The sequence below is a fragment of the Callithrix jacchus genome, chromosome 4 (assembly GCF_049354715.1).
Source record: "Callithrix jacchus isolate 240 chromosome 4, calJac240_pri, whole genome shotgun sequence".
NCBI lineage: Eukaryota > Metazoa > Chordata > Mammalia > Primates > Cebidae > Callithrix > Callithrix jacchus.
This window is the reverse complement of record NC_133505.1, coordinates 166,819,940-166,843,067: the sequence shown is the minus strand read 5'-3', so window position 1 is coordinate 166,843,067 and position 23,128 is coordinate 166,819,940. Positions and strand designations below refer to the sequence as shown.

Sequence of the window (23,128 nt, the reverse complement as noted above, 5' to 3'; positions counted from 1 at the left end):
AAAGCTTCATAAAATCATGCTGGGATTTTAGTGTAACTAATCCAAAAGTGTTCTACCGCCTCAGCTATGCGAGCATAGTGAGTGAGTTCATGGGAAGAAATCCTCAGTCATTCTCCTTTCAAACTCCAAATGTTCTCAAGCACATGCCAGCAAACCAAAGCCAGAAAACGTGACCTCACGCTCCCCGTGAAAAGGCTCCCAGGAGGAGCACATCCACATCTGACCAAGTCAGAACACCCACCAGACACCCAGTCTCCAAGGCAGCCCCTCCTGTTAACCACAACCAGAGTGGACTAGAGGACATTAGAAAAGGACATTAGAGTAGGTTGACTAGACAAACTAGTCGACCACAGCATCGCAGGATGACACGGGCACAGCAGGCACTGGCCTCTGCCCTCCCACATGCAAGTCTAGGGAGTTATCCTTCACAGTTCTATTTTCGGAATGGTGAACACAGAATTCACAAAGGAAATTAGTTCAAGTTAAAAATAGCAGCGATATATTTTATTCTGAAATATAAATCTTCTCATTTCATGCTGCTACAGATTTATTTTTTTAAAGATCTCAATATGCACAGCGATGCAATTCATAGGCTGATCCAAAATTAACAATATTAGTTTCATTTTCAAAGTAGACCTAAAGATGCAACAGTCATAGCCTCAAACTCTAAAATGATATTTTAAAGCAATTTAGTAGCCATAGACTTTCACTCAACCTGATTTTCCTAAAGACTGGATTCTTACTCTGATTCAAGAACATTAGTAGAATTTGTATACCAATTCCTTCTCCCAAGAGCTAAAACAATTATTTACTGCAACTTCCTTTACAAAACTAAAGATTAAAATCAACAAATTACCTACAATATAAGAACAATCATAATAATTTACACATGATGTCCCCTTTAAACACCAAGTAATATCCAAAAAACTTGAGAATCCCATACCCACGGGCCAAGACTTCTCCTAAGCAGATGTGGGTATCTCTAATTTAACACAAATGAGGAAAGAAAAATATTTTTAAAAAGAATTAAATACAATGCCCTAAAGCCTATCAAAATGAAATGCTAAAAGAGGTTTTAGGAGAAAAAAATGCCTACAAAATAAACATTAAACAGTACTCTGATTTCTAACACACTAATCACTTTGAATTGCAGTTTTACGAAAGATGTGGTCTGTGTTTTACTTAAAAGCTGTAACGAGTTTAGACTTTGTTTACTTATTGGTTCTTGATGGTGACAGTGATTTGGTAGGGTTTTTCTTATTTGTGTTTCTAAGTTTGCTCACTGATTCTTCCTGGAATACCTCTACAGCCAGAGCACCAAGAAGCAGACTTTTTTTTTTTTTTTTTTTTTTAAGAAATACATAAAGTGGCTTTGTGGACTCACCAGGGTTTTCCCACACAGGAAGGCAATGCTGCTCTGGACTCTGTGATTTGTGCCTTGCTGGTCACAGCTCACTGTTGTGTTGAATTCCAGAAGAGATCTGGTTGCACTTCTCAGAGGATAGTCACCTATTTGAGAGAAAATAGAGTGAACAGGCTATAAAACATACATAACCAGAAAGCTATTTCCAAGGAAAGCAAATAAGAAGTGCATTACAATGTATCTGATAGCTTATAAATTTATGAAACTGTCCTTTCCCAGAATTTTCCATCTCAGGAGTGGCATCCTCATTACATTACATTGAGCGCCATCTTTCCCTTGTCTGCTGCATTCTATACATCAGAAAGGTCCACAGCTGTGCACCCATCTCAAATCTGTCCACATTTCTCCACCTCTACTCCCACTAAAACTACTACCTGCACTCCAGCACTGGCCACCTAACTCATCCCCCTGTCTCCATGCTAGTCTCACCCCTCACCAGCCCCATTTCCTCAACCATATTGTACCAGTGTGATCTTCAAAAATATAAATCAGAATATATAACTCAGCCACTGAAATTTGTCAATATTTCCCATCACATATGCTACAAAATCAACATTCTCTAAGAAAGGCCCACAAGTAGAGTAACCACATCTCTGTTTCTCTGGGACATTACTATAACAGTCCAGAATTTAAAAATCTATATAAAAATCAACATGATAGGGGTTGGCACAGGAATAAACTGATCAAAGGCTAGAAAAGAGACCAATCAACTAGAAGAGAGAGCACAGAGACACAAGTATGAATTAAACTTTGATTACGGCAGAAGTAATAGTCAGGGAAAAGAGGAGGTTGTTCAATAAACAAAACAGAACTAGAAATAAAATGCTTATCCATATGGAAAAAGATAAAATTTGATCCCTATCCTGGAACTAGGTACGAAAATCAACTCTAAATGCAAGCTTGTCCAACCCACGGACCTGGGCCACATACAGTCCGGAATGGCTTTGAATGCAGCCCAACACAAACTTGTAAACTTTCTTAAAGCATTGTGTGTGTGTGTGTGTGTGTGTGTGTGAGAGAGAGAGAGAAAGAGAGAGAGAGAGAGAAATAAAGAGAGAGAGAGAAAGGGGGGGGCTCACTATGTATCATTAGCGTCAGTGTATTTTATGTGTGGCCAAAGACAGCATTCTTCTTCCAGTGTGGCCCAGGAAAGCCAAAAGATTAGACACCTCTGCCTAAATGGATTCAAGATGTAAACAACAAAATCCAAACTTCAAGTCACGGTAGAAATATTAACATAGAAAATATTTCTTAAAACTAAAAAGATTAATAAGGTTAACCTCTTCAATTTAAGGGTTCATACTCAACAGAAAATAGCTTCAAGAAAATGGAGTAAGTTATAAACTGGGAAAAACACAGAACTGGCAAAGAACCACCATCAAGAATCTCTACATACATTCACATGCAAACAAATAAGAATTTTTTATATATAATTCCAGGAAATAAAGGACGATAAATTACCTCTGACTGAGAAAGCACACACCATGCCAGAAAAAAGAGAAAACGAAAAACCCACACCTACCTACATAACGGTGGATTTTAATATCCAATAAAAAGAAAAAATTCTAATCTAGGTCACATGTAATAGATAACCCAATATAAAATGAACAAAACACGATCAAGTAAACTGAAGAAAAATGTACATCAATAAATATGCTAACAGATGTTCAATGTTATTGGTAATCAAGGAATTTCAAATCAAGACCAAAATGGTACACCATTTACAGTCATCCCTCTGGCAAAAAACTGAATACCAAGTGTCAGAGGTGAGATGGGTCAGAGCTCTCCTGTGTTGCTAGTGATATGTTAACTGGTTCAACAACTATTTAAGTCAGCAGGACATTATGCCCTAAAATTGAATACTTGTGTGCCCTGTGACCTAGTTATTCCACTCAGGTCTACACACAAGAGAAAACTATGCACACATGAAACATGCACTGCAAAAAACGTGAAAGAATATCTCATGCTCTTCATAAGCGCAAAAACCTGGAAATAGCCAAAAGCCCATCAACAGAAGAGTGGATCAATTAACTCTGGCAGGTCCACACAATAAACTAGGAATAAACTACAATGAAAAACAACAATATGGTTGATTTTTAGTAATACTGCTGTTATGACTTTGGTCCCAAAAAGCTATACAAAGGAAGATATACACTTTAATAAAGCTAGTTGTATATGCACAGATTTATTTTGGAAATTAGACGGAGTTAAAAAAAATTAATATAAAAGTGGGCTAATGATTACTTCTAGTAGAAAGTGAAAGAGAGAAGAGTAAAATAGTCAGATCGTGGTTACCGCCAAGATTCTAGATTTCTGTCGAAAACAGGGCTCACTACATTATACAAAACAACTAAATTTTTAAAAGGAAAAAGGTTAGTCCATGGATTAACACATGGATCACTGTAATTCCATATACACCTGAAGTCTTGGGACAGGAGCAGAAGAAGGGCAGGAGTGGACCAGAAGTCAGGGCTGTTCCACAGCACTAGGCTGACGGTCCGGTGGTTCTTCTGCCTACGTGCAAAGGTCGGCCAGGATCATCCTTTGCAATCTGCAACGCCCAGAGTCTTTTCTAAAACCTTTCCCCCTCGGACTTAAACTCGGCTCAGCCAAAAGGACACAGAAGCCCTGCAGAGGCGCTAGGACCAAGGACAGTGCCCCCATGGACAGCGCCCCGTGGGCAGTTCCTGCGCTCCTGGACAGCTCCTGTGCGCCTGGACAGCTCTTGCGCGCCTGGACAGCTCCCGCGCGCCTGGACAGCTCCCGTGCGCCTGGACAGCTCCTGCGGGCCTGGACAGTTCCCATGCCTGGACAGCTCCCCAAGTTCCGCCCGCAGTAGGCGTGTCTGGGAGGCGTTGAGCAGGGGCAGGGCGGGGCAGACTCAGCGGTGCCCGCGTCCGAGGTGCCCGCCTGGGGCGATTCGCAGCTGAGGGTGCACGAGGGCTGAAGACGCGGAAAGCGTGGGGGGGGGGGTGCAGCAGGCGCACGGGGCATGCAGAGTGCATGGTGCAGGAGGGCGCGAAGGGCGCCAGGTGGTGAGGGGAAAAGCAGGGAGGCACAAGGGTAGGAAGGCGTGGGGAGTGGAGGAGCATGAGAAGAAAAGCGATGGGGCGGGGCGAGGGCACAGGAGGCTTGGTAGGCGCGGAGCGCAGTAGGCGCAGAGCCCCGAAGGCGCAGAGGCGCGGGGAGGCGCGGGGAGGCGCGGGGACCAAGGAGGCTCGAAGGGCGCGGGGACACGCAGAGGACCGGGTAGACTCGAGAGACCCAAGAGGCGTTGGGGGAGGGGGCAGGAGACGCCGTGGGGGGCGGCAGGAGGCGCGAGGCGCCACCCAGGAGGCGCGACAAGCCCAGGAGGCAAGGGGTCCTAGGGAGGCACGAGAGGTCCAGGAGGCGTGAGGGACCCGGGGAGACTCGAGAAGCCCAGGAGGCGGAGAGGGCTGCAGGGCGAGGGGAATGGGGAGGGGAATAAGTTCGGGTGGGGGATGGGATCAGCCGCAGCAGCCAGAGGGATGCGGCATCTCCTGGCAGCTTCACAGGCCAAGTCCCAAACCTCGTGTCCTGTTCACATACAGGGTGCCAAGAGCTCCTGTGGGTCCCTCATAATGTACGGAGCACATCCTGAAAAGGACGCTGTAACAGGCCATGGAAGCGGGAAGAGGGACCCAGCCGCACAGCCATGTGGGTAGCCACTGCAGCCCTTGCTGGCAGATCCCAGGCAGGGCGCGCACCCAGCCCTCTGAGGATTCCTCGCAGCCCAGCGGCCAAGAGCAGACATCGGTGAGAGACTACAGAGAACCGCGGCCTCCCAGAGAAGGGCCGGGCAGGACTGGCCCCCAGCCAGCTTCCAAGGCCTGTGCCCAACAGGCCAAGCCTCAGCCTCCCAGCACTGCTGACCCCAGGCTCCAAGCCCACGGGGCTGCCCGCTAGAAGAACCCCCTAAGACTCGCTGGCAGAGCCTGAATAGAACCACATTCGACCAAGCTGGATCCTCTTGCGTGTACAAAGATGTTCGCTGTCTTTCGGCAGCCATGGCTCCCAGTTTGAGGTCATGTCACCCGATGAACCAAGCTCGCAACAGGGGCGGAACCTAAGCGCTCGAACCGAACTGAGGAGCGGGACTGAATTAAGAAGCACACACGGCGGGGCCGGATCCAATATCCAATCAGATCAAGATCCATGATCCAATCAGATAGAGCCCTGGTGTCCACCTCATTGCAAGATCCAATCAGAACGCACTCATTACCCTAAGCTTATAAAACCTGAGTCAGCCCCAAGCTTAGGTAGACAGGTTTGAACATTCCTCCTGTCTCCTCGTGGTCCACTCTCCAGCAAACCCCCTACGCTTCGGTGTTTGGCCTTCCCTGGCGCACAGGTAGATGAGTCCAGTTTGATTTGGTGACACTCTAGGCCATGCTCACAGGGCCCGCCAGGACACACTCACCAGGTCCTCCAAACCATGCTCACAGGAAGGCCAGGCTGCACACGCCGACCTTCACGCCACACTGGCCGCACCCCCGGGGCCGCCGCTTCAGGTTCTCCAGAACCCCCGCAGGGACCTCGGTGCCAGCCAGGCCACACCGCCCAGCATTCCAAGCCGCACTCACTAGACCCTCCCGGACTCCCAGGCCACACCTCCGAAAACTCCAGAGAGCGCTTGCCAGGGCCTTCCACACCTCGCTGGCCAGGCTGCACCTTGGAGCCCTCCAGGCCACGCTCTCACCTGTACCACCATGCCTGGCTGCACGGGCCCACAGATGCAGCTCAGTCAGACCACCAACTCGAACCTCCAAGCCCCACAGTGACTCCGCCTCCTTGAAGCTACAAAGCCTGGTGATCTGACTTCACAGGCAGCCCTCCTGACACAGCAATTAGAACCTATGAGGCAGACAGAGAACCCTTCCTATGCTACTTCCTGATGGGCTCAAGCAAGTTTCTCCTCTTTTCCCTGCACCACCCACTTATTCTTTCCTTCAGTATACACTATTCACGCTATTTTGACAAATTAAAAAAAAAAATCCAATTTTTTTACCTCCAGCTATCTGCTTCTCTATATGGACACTCTCTTAAAAAGAGATTTATTTTCTTGCTATCACCAACACACTCCTTGGCTACCCCTCTTGTCCCCTGAACTGGCTGTTCCCCCCCAGAGACACACAGCTCACTCCCTCAACTCTAGGTCTTTACTTACATGTCACATTCTCAGTGACACTTATCCTATTTAATGTCCTTGCCCACATACCCCTGAGCCCCAGTACTCCTGACTACCTTTTCTTTCCTTTTTCACGGCAGTCATCACAGTTTAACATACTACTTAGCTTATTTTTTTCATGTCTCCCACCCTACTAAAATGTAAGCTCCATGAAAAAAGAGATTCTTGACTGTTGTAGCAACTGATTCAATTCCAGTACCTAAACCAGTACCTACACATGTCTGGTAGTCAAATATTTATTATAAACATTAACTGTTGGCTATGTTTTAATAAAATGTATACATAAAATTTTAGATATGATTTAACCAAGTAAATAAGAAAATACACTATAAATTACTGAACCATACCCATACAGTAGATTGTTCCAGCATATTTGCCACAATAAACAATACTACAAAAAACCTTTTGTACAAACATCTACATATAGTACTATTTCTTCTATTGGTTTGAGTCACAAAAGATTATGTGAATATATGTTTTAAAATGTTACAGGTATTGCCAGAATATCAGGAGAGATCATAAATCAGATAAAAACATGAGTTTATCCAAAACTCAACCAGGTAGCAACTCAAATATCCAACAGAATTCTAGGTTTTAAGAAAATAAAAGAACAAAAGACTTAAGAGGAAAAGACAGTTTCACATCCTATCAAAGAGATGAAAAACACAGTCCAATGATCAATCCAGATTCCTGCTGTAGATTTCTGTGAGTACATACAAGAATCAGACATTATAAAAATCACTGGAAGTCAGGGGCCAGGCTCTTTGGAGTAAACGAATCACCTGAAACAGCAACTACATTGGGACTCACTGTGACCTACCTGGTCACTAACAAAAAGCCAAACAGAATTCCAGGCTCTGGTGGTAACCTCTATTAACACTGTTCCCTGGTGAGTATATTACCGCAAGTCAAACGGGCTGGTAACAGGCTTCCTGAAGAGGATATAGAGCTTTAAACCTCAGATTAATTAAATTAAAATCATATTAATATTTGGTGTGTTGGAATGTGAACATATTTGGTATTTTTACTGCAATGCTTAATATAAACCCCAATTCAAAGTTTATAACTCAGCAATTGATTTAGAACTTCTAAGAGAATTTTAGATTTATCGTAACTAGTAAATATATAAGATTAAATCTATAATAATACTGATAAATGTGTAAGAATTATTGTTACACTGAAATTTTAACTGTTAAACCAGACATCTGAGGTACTTAGAAAGGAAATCAAATACAGCTGACCCCTGAACTACACAAGTCTGAACTTCACAGCTCCACTTACACACAGATTTTCTTTCACCTCTGGAACCCCAGAACAGCAAAACCAGTCCCTTCTCTTCCTCCTACTCACCTTATACAATGTGAAGACAATGAGGATGAAGACCTTTATATGATGATCTGCCTCTACTTAATGAATAATAAACATATTTTCTCTTCCTTATGATTTTTTTTTCCCTGAGACAGGGTCTCTTACCTAGGTGGGGGAGTATAGTAGCCCGATCACAGCTCACTGCAGCCTCAACCTCCTGGGCTCAAGTGATCCTCCTGCCTCAACCACCCAAGTAGCTGGGACTACAGGCATGCACCACTATGCTTGGCTAATTTTTTTATTTTTTGCAGAGACAGAGTTCTACTATGTTTTCCAAGCTGGTCTTAAACTTCTGGGCTCAAGTGATCCTCCTACCTCAGCACCATCCCCAAGTGCTGCTTCATGACAGAGTTCTCACGAGATGTGCTTGTTTAAGTGTGTAGCATCTCCCCACCCCGCTCCTGTTGCCATGCGAAGAAGCTGCCTGCTTCCCCTTCACCTGCTGCCATGATTTTAAGTTTCCTGAGGCCTCCCCAGCCATGCTTCCTATACAGCCTTTGGAACTGTGAATCCAACCTCTCTTCTTCATAAATTCCCAAGTACCAGGTAGTTCTTTATAGCAATATGAGAAAGGACTAAGACACCTGGCTTACTATTGAAGTTGTATTGACCATCTAGATTTCTTCCTTTGTGAACTGCCTGTTCTTTAACTTTGCCATTTTTCTCCTAGGTTGTCTTTCTTATCAATTTCTAAGAAAAGCTCTCACCCTAATAGTACATTGGCACACATGCTGAAAATAGTTTCCCAGTCTAGCATATGTCTTTTGTCTTTAGAACAACTCTTAGCATTAAAAGATACAGCCGGATGCGGTGGCTCACGCCTGTAATCACAGCACTTTGGGAGGCTGTGGCCGGTGGATCACGAGGTCAAGAGATCGAGACCATCCTGGTCAACATGGTGAAACCCCATCTCTACTAAAAATACAAAAAATGAGCTGGGCATGGTGGCGCATGCCTGTAATCCCAGCTACTCAGGAGGCTGAGGCAGGAGAATTGCCTGAACCCAGGAGGCAGAGGTTGTGGTGAGCCGAGATTTCACTCCAGCCTGGGTAACAAGAACGAAACTCCATCTCAAAAAAAAAAAAAAGATATGTAGTCATAAATGTTCCTCTTCTCCTGTATGGCTTCCAGGCTTCCTGAAGGAAGGCTCTTCCAGATTATATCTCTGTTACTAATTTTTTTTCAATGTTCTATTGTCTTTTTACTTTCAAATCTTAACTGAGCTGTAATTTCTGTATGTGATCTAGGACTGAACTTAGTTTCATAAGAGACAACGGCTACTTACACCCAATTTTTTGGTTGTAAGTTCCCTTAAGTTATCTTAAGGTCCCATCTATATTTGGATCTATTGCTATACTAGCTCTTCTGTTCCTCTGATCTGCTGGGAGCTCCAGTTCTTGTGGTTGTTTTGAAGGTTCACATTTTTTCCTTTCTAGCAAGATCAAAAGAAGTTCGTTTCTCAGATATCCTCTCAGAGCCACACATTCAGATCTCCTATGCTGGTCTCCATTTCAGCTCCAATCTGTCTGATGTGACCCCATGACTCACATTAACCACACAGCCCTGAGTGAGTACACAGGCTCTGGAGCTGGCCTGTCTGCATTCAAATCTATAACCACACCACTTCTGGCAAGATGCTCATTGTGGAAGCTGAAGTAACTCCATTCTGGAGGCCTATCAGCCCTTCTGACTTCTGATTAACCCCAGTTCCAGAAAGGCCCTCAAGATTTTCAGTTTATCTACTGTTCCTTGTGTAATAGAAGGTACTTATCATGAATCCTCCCCTTAGGTCAAAAAACCGACTTCATTTGTCCTACACATCCCTTCTAAACCACCCCTTCCTATATGAGCCCTTGGTCTGGGGTGGGGTAATGATGCAGGGATCGATCTCATCTCATGACTTCTTGAGATGTGGCTTCTAAATTTGTAAGTTCCTAGAAAATGTTTCTTTCTGAGAAACTGGGTGTCAGCCTCTTTTTTTGGCCTCTCAACTTTCTCAGACTTCGAGGGCAGATTTGCAGAGACCTGCCCATTGCGGAACACAGACTCATTTTGTGCTTCAGTTTCTTCATTTATAAAATGAGGGAAATGAAATCACCTACTTTAAAGGATTGCCCAGTGAATTAAATGAGATATTTTACTTTAAAACATTAGGCCTTGCACATGAATGTGCAACAAATTTAGGTATTTTTATTGTATATGCAAATTAAATTTGATTCAGGATTATCCCTATGCTACTGTCAATGTTACCCTCATTCACTCATACAATTTGCTCTCTCCAGTTGAAGAAATGGAGCCATTACTGATAGTCCTGAAAGTATTTATGATGACCCCCTCTGGAAGTTTCAAGCTCTGGGAAAGGGATCTATCATGTGTATCTGGGGGGAAAAATGAGATTGGAAACTGCTGGTTTATAATAGTATCATCATCAACTTAACCTGTAAGTTAGTTTTTAGTCATCTAATTACCTTTGGTATCTCCCCTGTAAGCATCCTTTCCTGTTCCATGGGGCCAGCTTCCCCAAACACCTTCCACCACATCACCTCCCCCGTTACCATCACCAAAGGTCTGTAATGAATCCACTCCCTACCAGAATATACCAACTCTCCTCCTCCCTGGCTTTCAAAGCCCACAGAACTTGGTCAAACTCAAACTTTGTCCAGTGAGGCCAAGCTCACAAATTATTCTTCAAGTCCTTGACTCCATCTGGCATCAGTCTATGTGGTATTATACTATACTATGCTACCATAAACTCAAGACACACTTTAGTCCACCAAATATATTAAAGTATTATAATAAAATCGAGAAGAAAGCTGCTTTTCCTTCTTTCTGAACACCTACGTAACACTGGCCAACAACAGGCTTACTTGTGGCCTTTCTCTATGAGTTCTCAAAAGAGCATCACAAGGAAACTGGCCACCTCACCTGTCAGTTTCCTATGTATATCACCAAAGGATAACATTTGTCAGACCCACAAATTCACAACAACCCGATGCTTTCTCAGATCTCAATCCTAGGCCTCAAATCCCTCTCGCCAGGTTTTTCGGTCTGGACCATCTCTAGAAAGAGAGGGAAATCAAACAGGAAGTGGGCCTCAACCAGCAGACATTGCACTGCCTTATCTTCTTAGTCTAGACACTGCTTTCTACAAAGCTCTTTTAGCTGCGTTTAGGAATTTCCATGCAGAATGACAAGTGGGAGTTTCTTTTGTTTCGAGACAGCTCAACAGGGTTGTCTGAGGCCAGTTCTCAGAAAGAAGAACCCGAGTGACAGGTGAGCAACCATCGCTGGAATGGAGTATCAAGTAGAGAGCACTGGAGCCTAGCGGAGAACCCCTGGGATGACGCCAGGGCAAAAAAAAAAAAAAAAGAAGGAAACAAGAAGCTGGCAGAGAGCAGCTAGGAGCCCTGAGAGACCTGGTATTACTTGAAAGGAGCGGCGGGAATGCTGCTACCATCCCTTGCCCCTGTGGCCGACTGCTGGTACACAAACTGTGGGAGAGCTTTTCTGCCCTCACAAACCCAAACACTGGGTGGAGGCAGCAATTTGGGGACTTCCTGAGGGCATTACATCAGACTACCACTTGTGCCAGGTTGCTCACCTTCCCATGGACCTGGGTGGCATCATACTAAGAGCACAGCCCTTGGAGGATTGCCTGGGGAAGCTCAGCACTGATGTCTCCATATCGCCAGAGCCCCTGCAGACCTTCCTTGGCACCTGCTGGGACTGCGGCCGCCACACAAGGCTCGCTGGACCCAGGGGAGCTGCAGGGTTCTCAGAGACCTACCCTTGGGGAGTGCTGCTCCTAAGGGAAGAAAGAGTGCAGCACATCAAGGGGACAGCCCTTGGGACAAAGGAGACCAGAGCATGCACTTTCTTGTGCCCAAAAACAGGCTTGTGGGCTGAGAGTGACTGTGCCACCTCCAGGGGAGACAGGGGTGCTGTACTCAGCTCTGCAAGGGAGGTGTATGGTTCCACCCCAGGACCCAGGTGGTCTCAATGCTTGGGCACGGATGTGGAGAGTGGGACTACTCCTCCCCCACCCTCCACCCACTACTGTGGGCAGAGTCGTGGCTACTTCCATAGGTTGGCACATGCACACCGGACAGTGGCCATTCTGGGTCTATTAGGGGCAGCTGCATTTCCACTGGCAGTGTGCCCACTGGGCCAGGACTTGCATGAAAGGTGGGCGCCCCAACCTCTCTACACAAAGCCACAGCATTTCTGCGGCAAAGAGCAGGAGAGCTGCACATCTGTGTGCTTTGGCGGAGGGAAGAGACTCCCTGAGGAAGACATGCTGGTGGTAAGCCATGGGACAGGTGTCTCTCATGGCACTCACTACACTGCAGCCTGAGACAGACAGCAATATTCTTGTGTTCCGAATGTCCCCAGCACCAGGACAGGGGTTGTGACAAAGAGGCAGATTTTGGAGGTGGAACCCTGTGAAAGGCAGCTTTGACAGGTGGCGTGTGCTCCCACCTGCCCAGGCCATGGAGTTGGGGCAGCCCCCACGCCTCCCCATGGACACCTTGGCACCTTCTAAAGGGCTCCCCCTATGCCCCCGTTAGGGCTGCTTGAGCCACTGGAGTATCCAAGAGCAGAACTGGCAGTTCAATTCTGTCCAGCTTAGTCCCCCACTCAGGGGCTGAGCAGGGAGCTCAGGCCACTGCACATTCCACAGAGACAACTCTACTGCCTGAAAGCAGCAGAGCTTCATCCATAAACAAAGGTCACGCATAGATCCATCGAATTCCACTGCAGCTGGCTTTTACCCATAAATATCATCTGCTGTCCTGCACAACCCGACATGAATTCGGCTGCCACAAGTGCAAATCAACAGAGAACAAGATGAACTTCCTGAGAAGTCTGCATTCCAGGCCAGCGGGAGACAGTGAGGAGCCTGCCCACACACCCAGCACATCACTACTGTGACAAGCATTTGAGAAAGCTATCACAAACAGGCCGTCTATAACCAAGAAACTCAGTCTTTGCCACTGAAAGCACCCAGAACTGAAGTCAAACAACCAAATACAACATACATTATATCCACATTCTCAAGGGAAAAAAAATTCTGCCAAGCTAAAGTAGATTCAAAAATAAAAGAGATAGCTTATCCAGATGGGAAGGAAGCAGAGTAACAACTCTAGAAGCATTTAAAAAAAAAAAAACAAAGAAAGCGCTGCAACATCCCCAAAGGTTCACACTAACTCTGTAGCAGTAGATCCTAATCAAAATGAAACCCTTGAAATACCAGATAAAGAATACAAAATACTGATTTTAGATAATCTCAATATGATCTAAGAGAAAGTGGAAAACCCATGCAAAGAAATCAGAACAACAACACAGGATCTAAATTAAAATTTTACTAGAAGTAGTTATTTTTTAGAAAACCAGACAGAACTTCTAGAAATGAAAAATTCATTGTAGAAATTACAAAATACAGCTGAATGCTTTAACAGCAGATTAGACAAGCAGAAAAGAGAATCTAAGAGCTTAAAGACGGGTTTGAATTAACCCAGTCAGACAAAAGGTATGAAACTCACAGATCTCATAAAACAATTACACAATTGGCACTAAAAAGCAACTAGTTAACAACACTATGACAGGAACAAAATCTCACATATCAATATTAACTTTGAACATAAATAGATTAAATCCTTTACATAAAAGATACAGATTGGTGAACTGTAGATTTTTTTAAAAAAAAGATACAACCATATGTTGTTCATAGAAAATTACTTAACTGATAAAAACAAGGACTCCAGGTAAAGAGGTAGTAAAAGAAAGTCTATGCAAAAAGAAACCAAAAGTGAGCAGGAGAAGCAATACTGAGATAAAATACCCTTCTAAATCAATAATCGTTGTTAAAAAAGACCATTAAATAATGATAAAGAGATCAATTCAACAAGATATAACCATCCTAAATATAAATGCACACCAAAATACTCAGATTCATAAAATAATTACCACTAGACCTAAGAAGAGGCAGACAGCAATATAATAATAATGAGAGACTTCAACACTTCACTGATACCACTAGAAAGATCGAGACGGAAAATCAACAATAAAACACTGAACTTTTAGGATTAGATGGGCCTAAAAGACATTTAAAGAACATTCTACTCAACAACCACAGGATATACATTCCTCTTAGTGCATGGAACACTCTCCAGGATACACCATATGTTAGGCCACAAAACAAGTCTCAATACATTTTTTTAAAACTGAAATCATATCAACTATCTTCCCAGATGACGGAGGAATAAAACTAGAAATCAATTCCAAGAGGCGCTCTCAAAATTACGCAAACACATGAACATTAAGCAACCTGCACCTGAATAACCATTGGGTCAATGACAGAGTTAGGATGAAAATATAAAATATTTTTGGAACGAATATAAACGGAGACACCATAGACCAAAACCTCTGGAATACAGCAGAGCAGCGGGAAGAGGGAAATTTATAGCACTAAATGCCTACGTAAAAAAGAAAGATCACAAATTAATGACCTAATGTAACCCTCAAGGCACTAGAAAAAAAAGAACAAACCAAACTGAAACCTCACAGAAGAAAACAACAAGGATCAGAGCAGAACTAAATGAAACTGAGACCAAAAAAAAAAAAGCAACGAATCAATAAAACAAAGTCAGTTCTTTGAAAAGATAAAATTAATGGACCACTACTCAGATTAACCACTACTCAAAAAAAAAAAAGAGAAACAATTCAGATAAACACATTCACAAATGAAAGCAGACATTACAACTGATACTACAGAGAGACAAAAGATCATCACAGGCTACTATAAACATCTCTACATTCCAAAACTGGAATATATTCTTGGAAACATAAAACCTCCCAATATTGAATTGGAAAAAACAGAAATCCTGAAAAGTCCAATAAAAAGCAGTGAGATTTAACAAGTAATTTTAAAATATCCCAAGAAAAAGCACAGGGCCAGACAGATTCACAGCCAAATTCCACCAAAGGCATAAAGAACTGGTACCAATCCCACTGAAACTGTTCCCTGAAAGAAAGAAAAAAAGATCAAGGAGGAGGGAATCCTCCCTAACTTGCTCTATGAAGCCAGTAACACCTTGATACCAAAGAGAGGCAAGGACACACAAAAAAGGAAAACTGCAGGCCAATATCCCTAATGAATACAGATGCGAAAATCATGGCCTAGAAGATTTAGTATTGTTAACATGACCGTACTGCCCAAAGCAATCTGCAGATAAAATGCAATTCTTGTCAAAGTACCAGTGTCATTTTTCACAGAATTAGAAAAACAATCCTAAAATTCATATGGAGCCATATAAATATCCAGAGCCTGAATAGTAAAAGCAATACTAAATGAAAAGGGCAAAGCTGGAGGCACCATGTTACTTGACTTCAAATTATTCTGAAGGCTATAGTAATCAAACAGCATGGTACTGATATAAAAACAGGTGCGAAGATCAATGGAACAGAAGAATAGTGAATCCAGAGTCAACGCCACATACTTGAAACCAATTAATCTTTGACAAAGTTGACAAAAACATAACACTGGGGAAGGGATACCCTATTCAATAAATGGTGCTGCGAAAACTGGGCAGCTATATGCAGGATGAAACTAGATCCATATCTCTCACCATATACAAAACTTGGAGACTTAAACATAAGATCTGAAACTATGAATATTCTAGGAAAAAACCCAGGAAACACTCTCCTGGACACTGGCCTAGACAAAGATTTCATAACTAAAACCTCAAAAGCAAATGCAACAAAACAGAAATAGACAAATAAGATTTAATTAACCTAAACAGCTTCTGCATAGCAGAGCAAACAGAAAACCTACAGAATGGGTGAAAATATTTGCCAACTGTGCATCTGACAAAGGGCTAACATCTAGAATCTACAAGGAACTCAAACAATTCAGTAAGAAAAAAAGAACCCCTTTAAAAAGAGGGCAAAGGACATAAACCAACATTTCTCTAAAGACATACAAATGGCCAACAAGCATATGTAAAAATGTTCCAGGTCACTAATCATCAGAGAAATGCAAATTAAAACCTCCATGAGATCCCGACTTATACCCACTGAAATGGCAATCATTAAAAAGTCAAAAAGCAAAAGATGTTGGCAAGAATGGAGAAAAATGGGAACACTTAGACACTGTTGGTGGGAATGTAAATTAGGACATCCTCTATGGAGAACAGTATAGAGATCTACCAAAGAACTAAAAACAAAACTACCATTCCATCCAGCAATCAATCCCACTACTGACTATACACCTGAAGGAAAAACAGTCACATCAGAAAGACACCTGCACTCATATGTTGATCACAGCACTATTCAAAATTGCAAAGACATGGAATAAACCTAAGTGTCCATCAATGGATGACTGGGTAACAAAAATGTGTGTGTGGGTGTGGGGGGGGATATCTTTGCCATTTCATTCTTTTTTATGGCCGAATTCCACGTCTTGGCCATAAAAAAGAATCAAATCACATGTTTTGCAGCAACATGAATTGAACAACAGACCATTATCTAAGTGAAATAACTCAGAAAGAGAACATCAAATACCATGTTCTCATTTATTAGTACGAACTAAATAATATATACATATGGACAGGGACAGTGGAATAATAGATACTGGAGACTCAGAACGGTTCGGGAGTGAGGAATTAGAAATTACCTACTGAGTACAAGGTGCATTATCTGGGTGACTAAAAACTCAGATTTACGACTAAGCAATATATCCACGTAACAAAACTGTACATGAACTGCCAAATCTATAAAAACATAAAAATTTCTAAAACACAAATCAAAATGACAGAGAGAACTACCACAATAAGCTTCCCTCACAAACTCAAAAGCCTAGCTAGCATCCTCTTCTAGTTACCAGACAGTCCCCAGTCATATCATCTCCATGTCATGAGCATCCACTGTGGTCAAATCGCATTATTCCAACTGCCTTAGTGAAAGGTCACCACAGACATCCATGTTGCCAAACCCAAGGGCAATGCGTTCTGCTTTTCTGTCTGCCCTGCATCCCCTCCTTCTGGCAGCTTCGCTGACCCCACTCCATGTAACCTGGTGCTATCAATCCACTTGGACTCAAATTCTTCACAGAAGGCAAGCGATCCTGACCCAAAAGGTACACATTTGAGGAAACTAAATGAAACCTAGGAAAGAAGGGGCTGCACCTTTTTCTCTGAGGCTGCCAATCCTCAGGACTATTTAACCCTTTAATGTAAGCCTAACGCCAGTGACTATCTTGGACTATGCAGACACGCTGTGTTTGGAACCACAGCAAAAACTGGAAAGTACAAAGGAGTGGGAGTGGGGGGAGCACTAAAGGAAATGCAGGGCTGGGAGGGAATGTAAAAACAGGGTTTAAGAAAAATGTGAGAAGGGAGAGTCATCTAAGAAACATCTTTCAATATCAAATACACATCTACATAATTCTTCATAATGACTGCCTGCACAGAATCCACTAGACAGAGCTAACCTACTTTTAGCTCATACTACACATTCAAATTGTTATCATTTTTAACCACTAAAAAAATGTGTATTATGTATTATAAACATTTACAATTTCTAAACATTTATGATTTTTGTATAGGTATATACATATAGCTAGACACAGTCATTTTTGCAAAATTGGGGAATTATATTGCCAATCCAGTAAGTTAAGGGTAGTTTTACTTACCCACTGAATGAAAGTTGTCTGTCTTCAGGTCATGCATACAAACAGCACTTGATGACCCACACTGGGCAATATCCATACTTCCACAGATGTTGATTTTATAAAGAACATTATTTTTGGTATCAACAGCTTCCCATGTATAACTGGAAAGGAAGAAAAACAACTTGTCACTGTCATTGATTTACCAATAATTAAACTCCTCTCTAGTTTTACTCAAGCCACATTTGCTTAAAACTACCACGAACTAGAAGATACACTTTCCTTAGCCAAAAACACTAAAATTCAAGTATGTTAAGTTGCAAAGAAGCCAGGGCAGAAACTACTAACACCATCTGTCTCTTGTTAAATCCACTCTGAAGCCACCTCAGGACTCAAAGATCATTAAAATAAAAAAAAAATCCTACCATTAATTTAAGAATATCAACTCAGATCAGTGTATTAGTCTGTTCTCATACTGCTAATAAAGACATACTCAAGACTGGGTAATTTATAAAAGAGGTTTGACTCATAGTTCAGGCTGGCTGGGGAGGCCTCAGGAAACTTACAATCATGGCAGAAGGGGAAGCAAACGTGTCCTTTTTCAGCAAGGAGATGTGCAGAGCAAAAGGGGGAAAAGCCCCTTAAAACACTTGGATCCGGTGAGAACTCACTCATGATTACGAGAACAGCATGAGGGTTAACTGCCCTCATGATTCAATTACCTCCCACCAGGCCCCTCCCATGACATATAGGATTATGGGAACTACAATTCAAGATGAGATGTGGGTGGAGACACAGCCAAACCATATCAATCAGTAATTGCTCAAAATTCATGCTGAATATAAGATAGCAATAGCCTTTCCAATCACACCAAAATGCTGAAGCCAAAGGACTTTTAACTATTTTATTAAAAAACTCATGCAATGGCATGAAAGGCAGCTCCACTTCTGCTTTTACCTTGTATAGCTACAGTTTAGATCTCAACCTGCAAGACAGGGCTGTGCAATGAGTCAACCATCAGATTCCAAATTACACAAAATTCACCACACCAAGCATTAACACTCATTGTCCAAACCTCCGGCAAAGCAGACAGTGAGTAATTGCTAATGCACCAAGCAGTATAGTTGGGACAAAGGAGGTAGTTTGCCAGTTCTGTGAAAACAATTATCCCCAATGTCTGCTCTTCCCTTGACGAATGTTTCGTTCATTTTGTAAAATGAGGATCATCTCCTCAGCAAGAGTAAAAACAAAGAAGGAAGTGACTTAAATGTCCTTGCAAAATGCAAAAATAAAGGCCAGGCCAGTGGTTCATGCCTGTAATCCCACTTTGAGAGGCTGAGGCCAGAGGACCACTTGAAGCCAGGAGCTTGAGGCCAGCCTGAGCAACATAGCAAGATCGCATATCTCTACCAAAATTTAAAAAAAAAAATTTAATTTTAAATGCAAACACTGTTATTTAACTCAACAGTATTAGTAAAAGGAGGGACAACAAGTTAAATGAGAACTGCTTAGGCTAGGCCCACAGGAGTCATGGAGTGCCTAGGGGCAAGACCACCATATTTATCTATCAAACAGTGTTATCTACCCTATGCAGTACTCCCTTGAGGGCAGAAGCACTCCCTCACAGAAGGAGCCGTCCACTTCCCACAGCTCCCTTCCACAGTGCACCAAGACAATGACTCAGCACAAAACCAACCACCAGGCCGCCCACAACATGCCTGTCTTCCATGACTCTGAACTAGTTCCAGCAATGGAGGAGCCATAGCAGCCCTGCTGGGGTCACTGGAAGACAAGATGCCAAGAACTCCTAGGTCTGGGAACCCATCAGACCCACCTGCCAAGAAACCAAATCGCATACATAGGCCTTCAAAAGCAGGGAGACCTGGAAGGTCTGATGGCCACTAGGCGGCTACAGACCTGAACAACAGGCTGGGGTACCCAGGGGCCCAGCCTTTGGGTGACACCCTTGGGGTGTTAATCCTCGACTCAGCTTCTTCAAGAACATGGGAAGGGTTATCTCCTAGAGTCAGGACGGTTCAAGGACATGAGAAAATAACCCAAGTATTAGTGGGCACAGAGAGAAATCATCAGTAAAGCCTTGTTTCCCTTGCCCTTCATTACCCTCTATGCATGTGTTTCACAGGTATTTCTTAAGTACGTACTGCGGGAGGCACAGGAGAGTACAGCCATGAACAAAACAGACGAAGAGGCCCTGCCCTCCTGGAGTGTATATTCCAGGTTGCAGGATACAAGATAAACAAGTAAACAAAGACTTGGCTCACTCGGGAAAAATGCTAATCTCTTATTCAGGAGCCACGACTAGTTTCTCCAGGATACCGGAGACAAGCTTCAAGACGCAGCAGTGGCATGATTAAAGTATGTCACAATCCTAACGTGCATGACAGTGGCGCATAGAGGTGTCATTCCAAATGAGTTAACTGGTAGGAATCAACACTAAAGAGATCCACACAGGACCTAAAACGCTATCCTTTTTTTTAACAGAAATCCACCGTTTTTGCAAAGGGGATATTTAAATAAGGTAAATGTAAAAAGTGTGTGTACTTGGGGAGCAGAAACAACACTAAAAAAAAAAGAATAAAATGAGGTATACTGTCCTGATAACCTGGAAGTCAGGGTTGCTAGAAAGAAAAGCTGTTGCTCTACTCAATTATATTCTTTCCTCTATTTGAATTGCATACTTGTTTTGTCAAGATTTATCAAAGGTAGGTGGTTATGGGAGTAGGAAAGGAGGATCCTATGGAAGTACTTGAACACTGACTTTTCAGGGGGTTGATTGAACCACTCAACACAAGGCAGCCCTCCTCCAGGCCTGGCAACCTCAATGCCATTCAAATCCATCAGCAGCACTTGGGGTTGAAGGCACCAATATCTGAGTTCTCAGTCACAACTTTAGAATGAAGAATGGTCACAGCAGGTTTCTAAACTTCACTACAAAGACACCTGCAAGCTGTCAGTACTTGAAACATGCTGATGTTTCCATGGAAATTATGTCTCCTTTAAAACAAGCTAATGTCTCATGTCTGTAATCCCAACGTTTTGGGAGGCTGAGGCAGGCCGATCACTTGAGGTCAGGAGTTCAAGACCAGCCTGACCAATATGGTGAAACCCTGTCTCTAGTGAAAATACAAAAATGAGCCGGGCATGGTGGCATGCACCTGTAGTCCCAACTACTTGGGAGGCTGAGGCAGGAGAATCGCTTGAACTGGGGATGTGAAGGCTGCAGTGCCATTCCAGCCTCGGTGACAAAACAAGACTCCATCTTTTTTTTCAAACAGAAATACAAGTTAACTTAAGACATAATCTCTTTTTTTTTGAAGTTAAGAAAGAAACAAAAAGGAGTGAAGGAGAGGAAGAAAGAGGAAGAAAAAGAGGGAGAATGGGAATACTGCTTTATTCTAAAAATGGGTATTAATAATGGCCAATCGATATTTTGTGTATTTAAAGTGGAGACCTCTATAAATATTTATTAAGTTTACTTGTTCCGGATCTGAGTTCAAGTCCTGGATATCCTTATTAATTTTCAATCTCGTAGAGTCAAAATCTCTTTATTGGTCTCATGTATCTGGGTATTAGGATCGTTAGCTCTTATCGTTGCATTGATCCTTTTACCACCATATCTTTGTTGCTTTAAAATCTATTTTATCAGATGTGAGAATTGCAACTCCTGCATTTTTATTTATTTATTTTTGCTCTCCATTTGGTTGGCAAATCTTTCTCCATCCCTTTGTTTTGAGTCTTGGTGTATCTTTGGATGTGAAATGGGTCTGGATGTAGCATATCGTTAGGTTTTGGCTGTATCTTTTGATTGGGGGATTCAGTCGATTTAAATTTAGGGTTACTGCCATTTGATGTTAAATGGCTATTTTATCCATTTGTTGATGTAAATTCTTCTTTATGTTGATGCTCTTTACTTTTTGGTATATTTTTAGAAAGGCTAATACTGGTTGTTCCTTTCTATGTGTAATGCTTCTTTCAGAAGTTCTTGTAAAGCAGGCCTGGTGATAATAAAATCTCTGAGTACTTGCTTGTTCATAAAAGATTTTATTTTTCCTTCAATTGTGAAGCTTAGTTTGGCAGGATATGAAATTCTGGGCTGAAAGTTCTGTTCCTTAAGGATGTTGAATATTGGCCCCCACTCTATTCTGGCTTGTAGAGTTTCTGCTGAGAGATCTGCTGTAAGTCTGATAGGCTTGCCTTTGTGGGTAACCTGACCTTTCTCTCTGGCTGCCCTTAGTATTTTCTCCTTCGTTTCAACCCTGGTGAATCTAACGATTATGTGCCTTGGAGTTGCTCTTCTTGAGGAATATCTTTGTGTCTCTGTATTACCTGGGGTTGAATATTGTCCTGCTTTGCTAGATTGAGAAAGTTTTCCTGAATAATATCCTGAAGAGTATTTTCCAACTTGGATTCATTCTCTCTGTCACATTCAGGTACACCTATCAAACGTAAATTAGATCTTTTCACATAGTCCCATATTTCTTAGAGACTTTGCTCCTTCCTTTTTATCCTTTTTTCTCTATTCTTGTCTTCTCGTTTTATTTCATTAAGTAGGTCTTCGACCTCTGATATCCTTTCTTCTGCTTGATCAATTCGGCTATTCGAACTTGTGCATATTTTGCTAAGTTCTCGTGTCATGTTTTTCAACTCCGTTAGTTCATTTCTATTCCTCTCTATATTGTCTATTCTTGTTAGCATTTCGTCAAACCTTTTTTCAAAGTTTTTAGTTTCTTTACATTGGGTTAGAACAAGTTCTTTTAACTCCCAGAAGTTTCTTATCATCCACCTTCTGAAGCCTACTTCTGTTAATGGAACACAGTCCTTTTCCATCAGAGCTTGTTCTGTTGCTGATGAGGAACTGTAATCCCCTGTATTGGGAGAGGGGTTCTGATTTTGGGTATTCTCGGCCTTTTTAGGCTGGTTTCTTCCCTTTGTTTTACATTTATCCATCTGTCATCTTTACAATTACCACCTTTCTAATTAGGTTTCTGAGTGGACGTCCAATTTATTGATTCCCAGTGCTGGAATCCGAGCAACCCGCTGCGCCAGCCAAAACAGCAGTGTTAAGACTAATGGTGCTCTTCTGCCCGGGAATCTCCAGTCTGGCTTTCTTCTTGAGTCCGTAATAAGTGGCTCTGCCTTCCCAGAGCTCCAAACATCGGTCAGAAGGGGAACCAGTCCCTTTTACTTACTCTGCACCAAGAGCTGCCGCGCCAAGGCATCGGCAAAACCGCTGCGCCAGCCACAGAGTCGCACTGGAGACCCGTGGGGCTCCTCCACTGGGAATCTTCTGGTCCTTGAGTGACGAAAATTCGTCTGAAAGTGTGGCATCCTCTCATTCTCTGCGCTTTCACTGGGAGCTACAATCCCGAGCTGTTAGCGATCAGCCATCTTGGATCTCTCTCCAAGACTCCATCTTAAAAAAAAAAAAAAAACTACTTTG

The 23,128-nt window shown here is 42.8% G+C and overlaps 1 protein-coding gene across 1 annotated transcript in view; it reads right to left on the bottom strand.

The window, feature by feature from the left end:
• Positions 1–23,128, bottom strand: part of IGF2R (insulin like growth factor 2 receptor) — a 122,934-nt gene that overhangs the window by 81,103 nt on the left and 18,703 nt on the right. Inside the window, exons 2-3 of the mRNA XM_078370419.1 lie at positions 17,692–17,831; positions 1,385–1,509 (exon numbers count right to left, since the gene is read on the bottom strand). Coding sequence (XP_078226545.1) covers positions 1,385–1,509; positions 17,692–17,831 — 265 coding nt within the window. The remainder of the gene's footprint in view (positions 1–1,384; positions 1,510–17,691; positions 17,832–23,128) is intronic.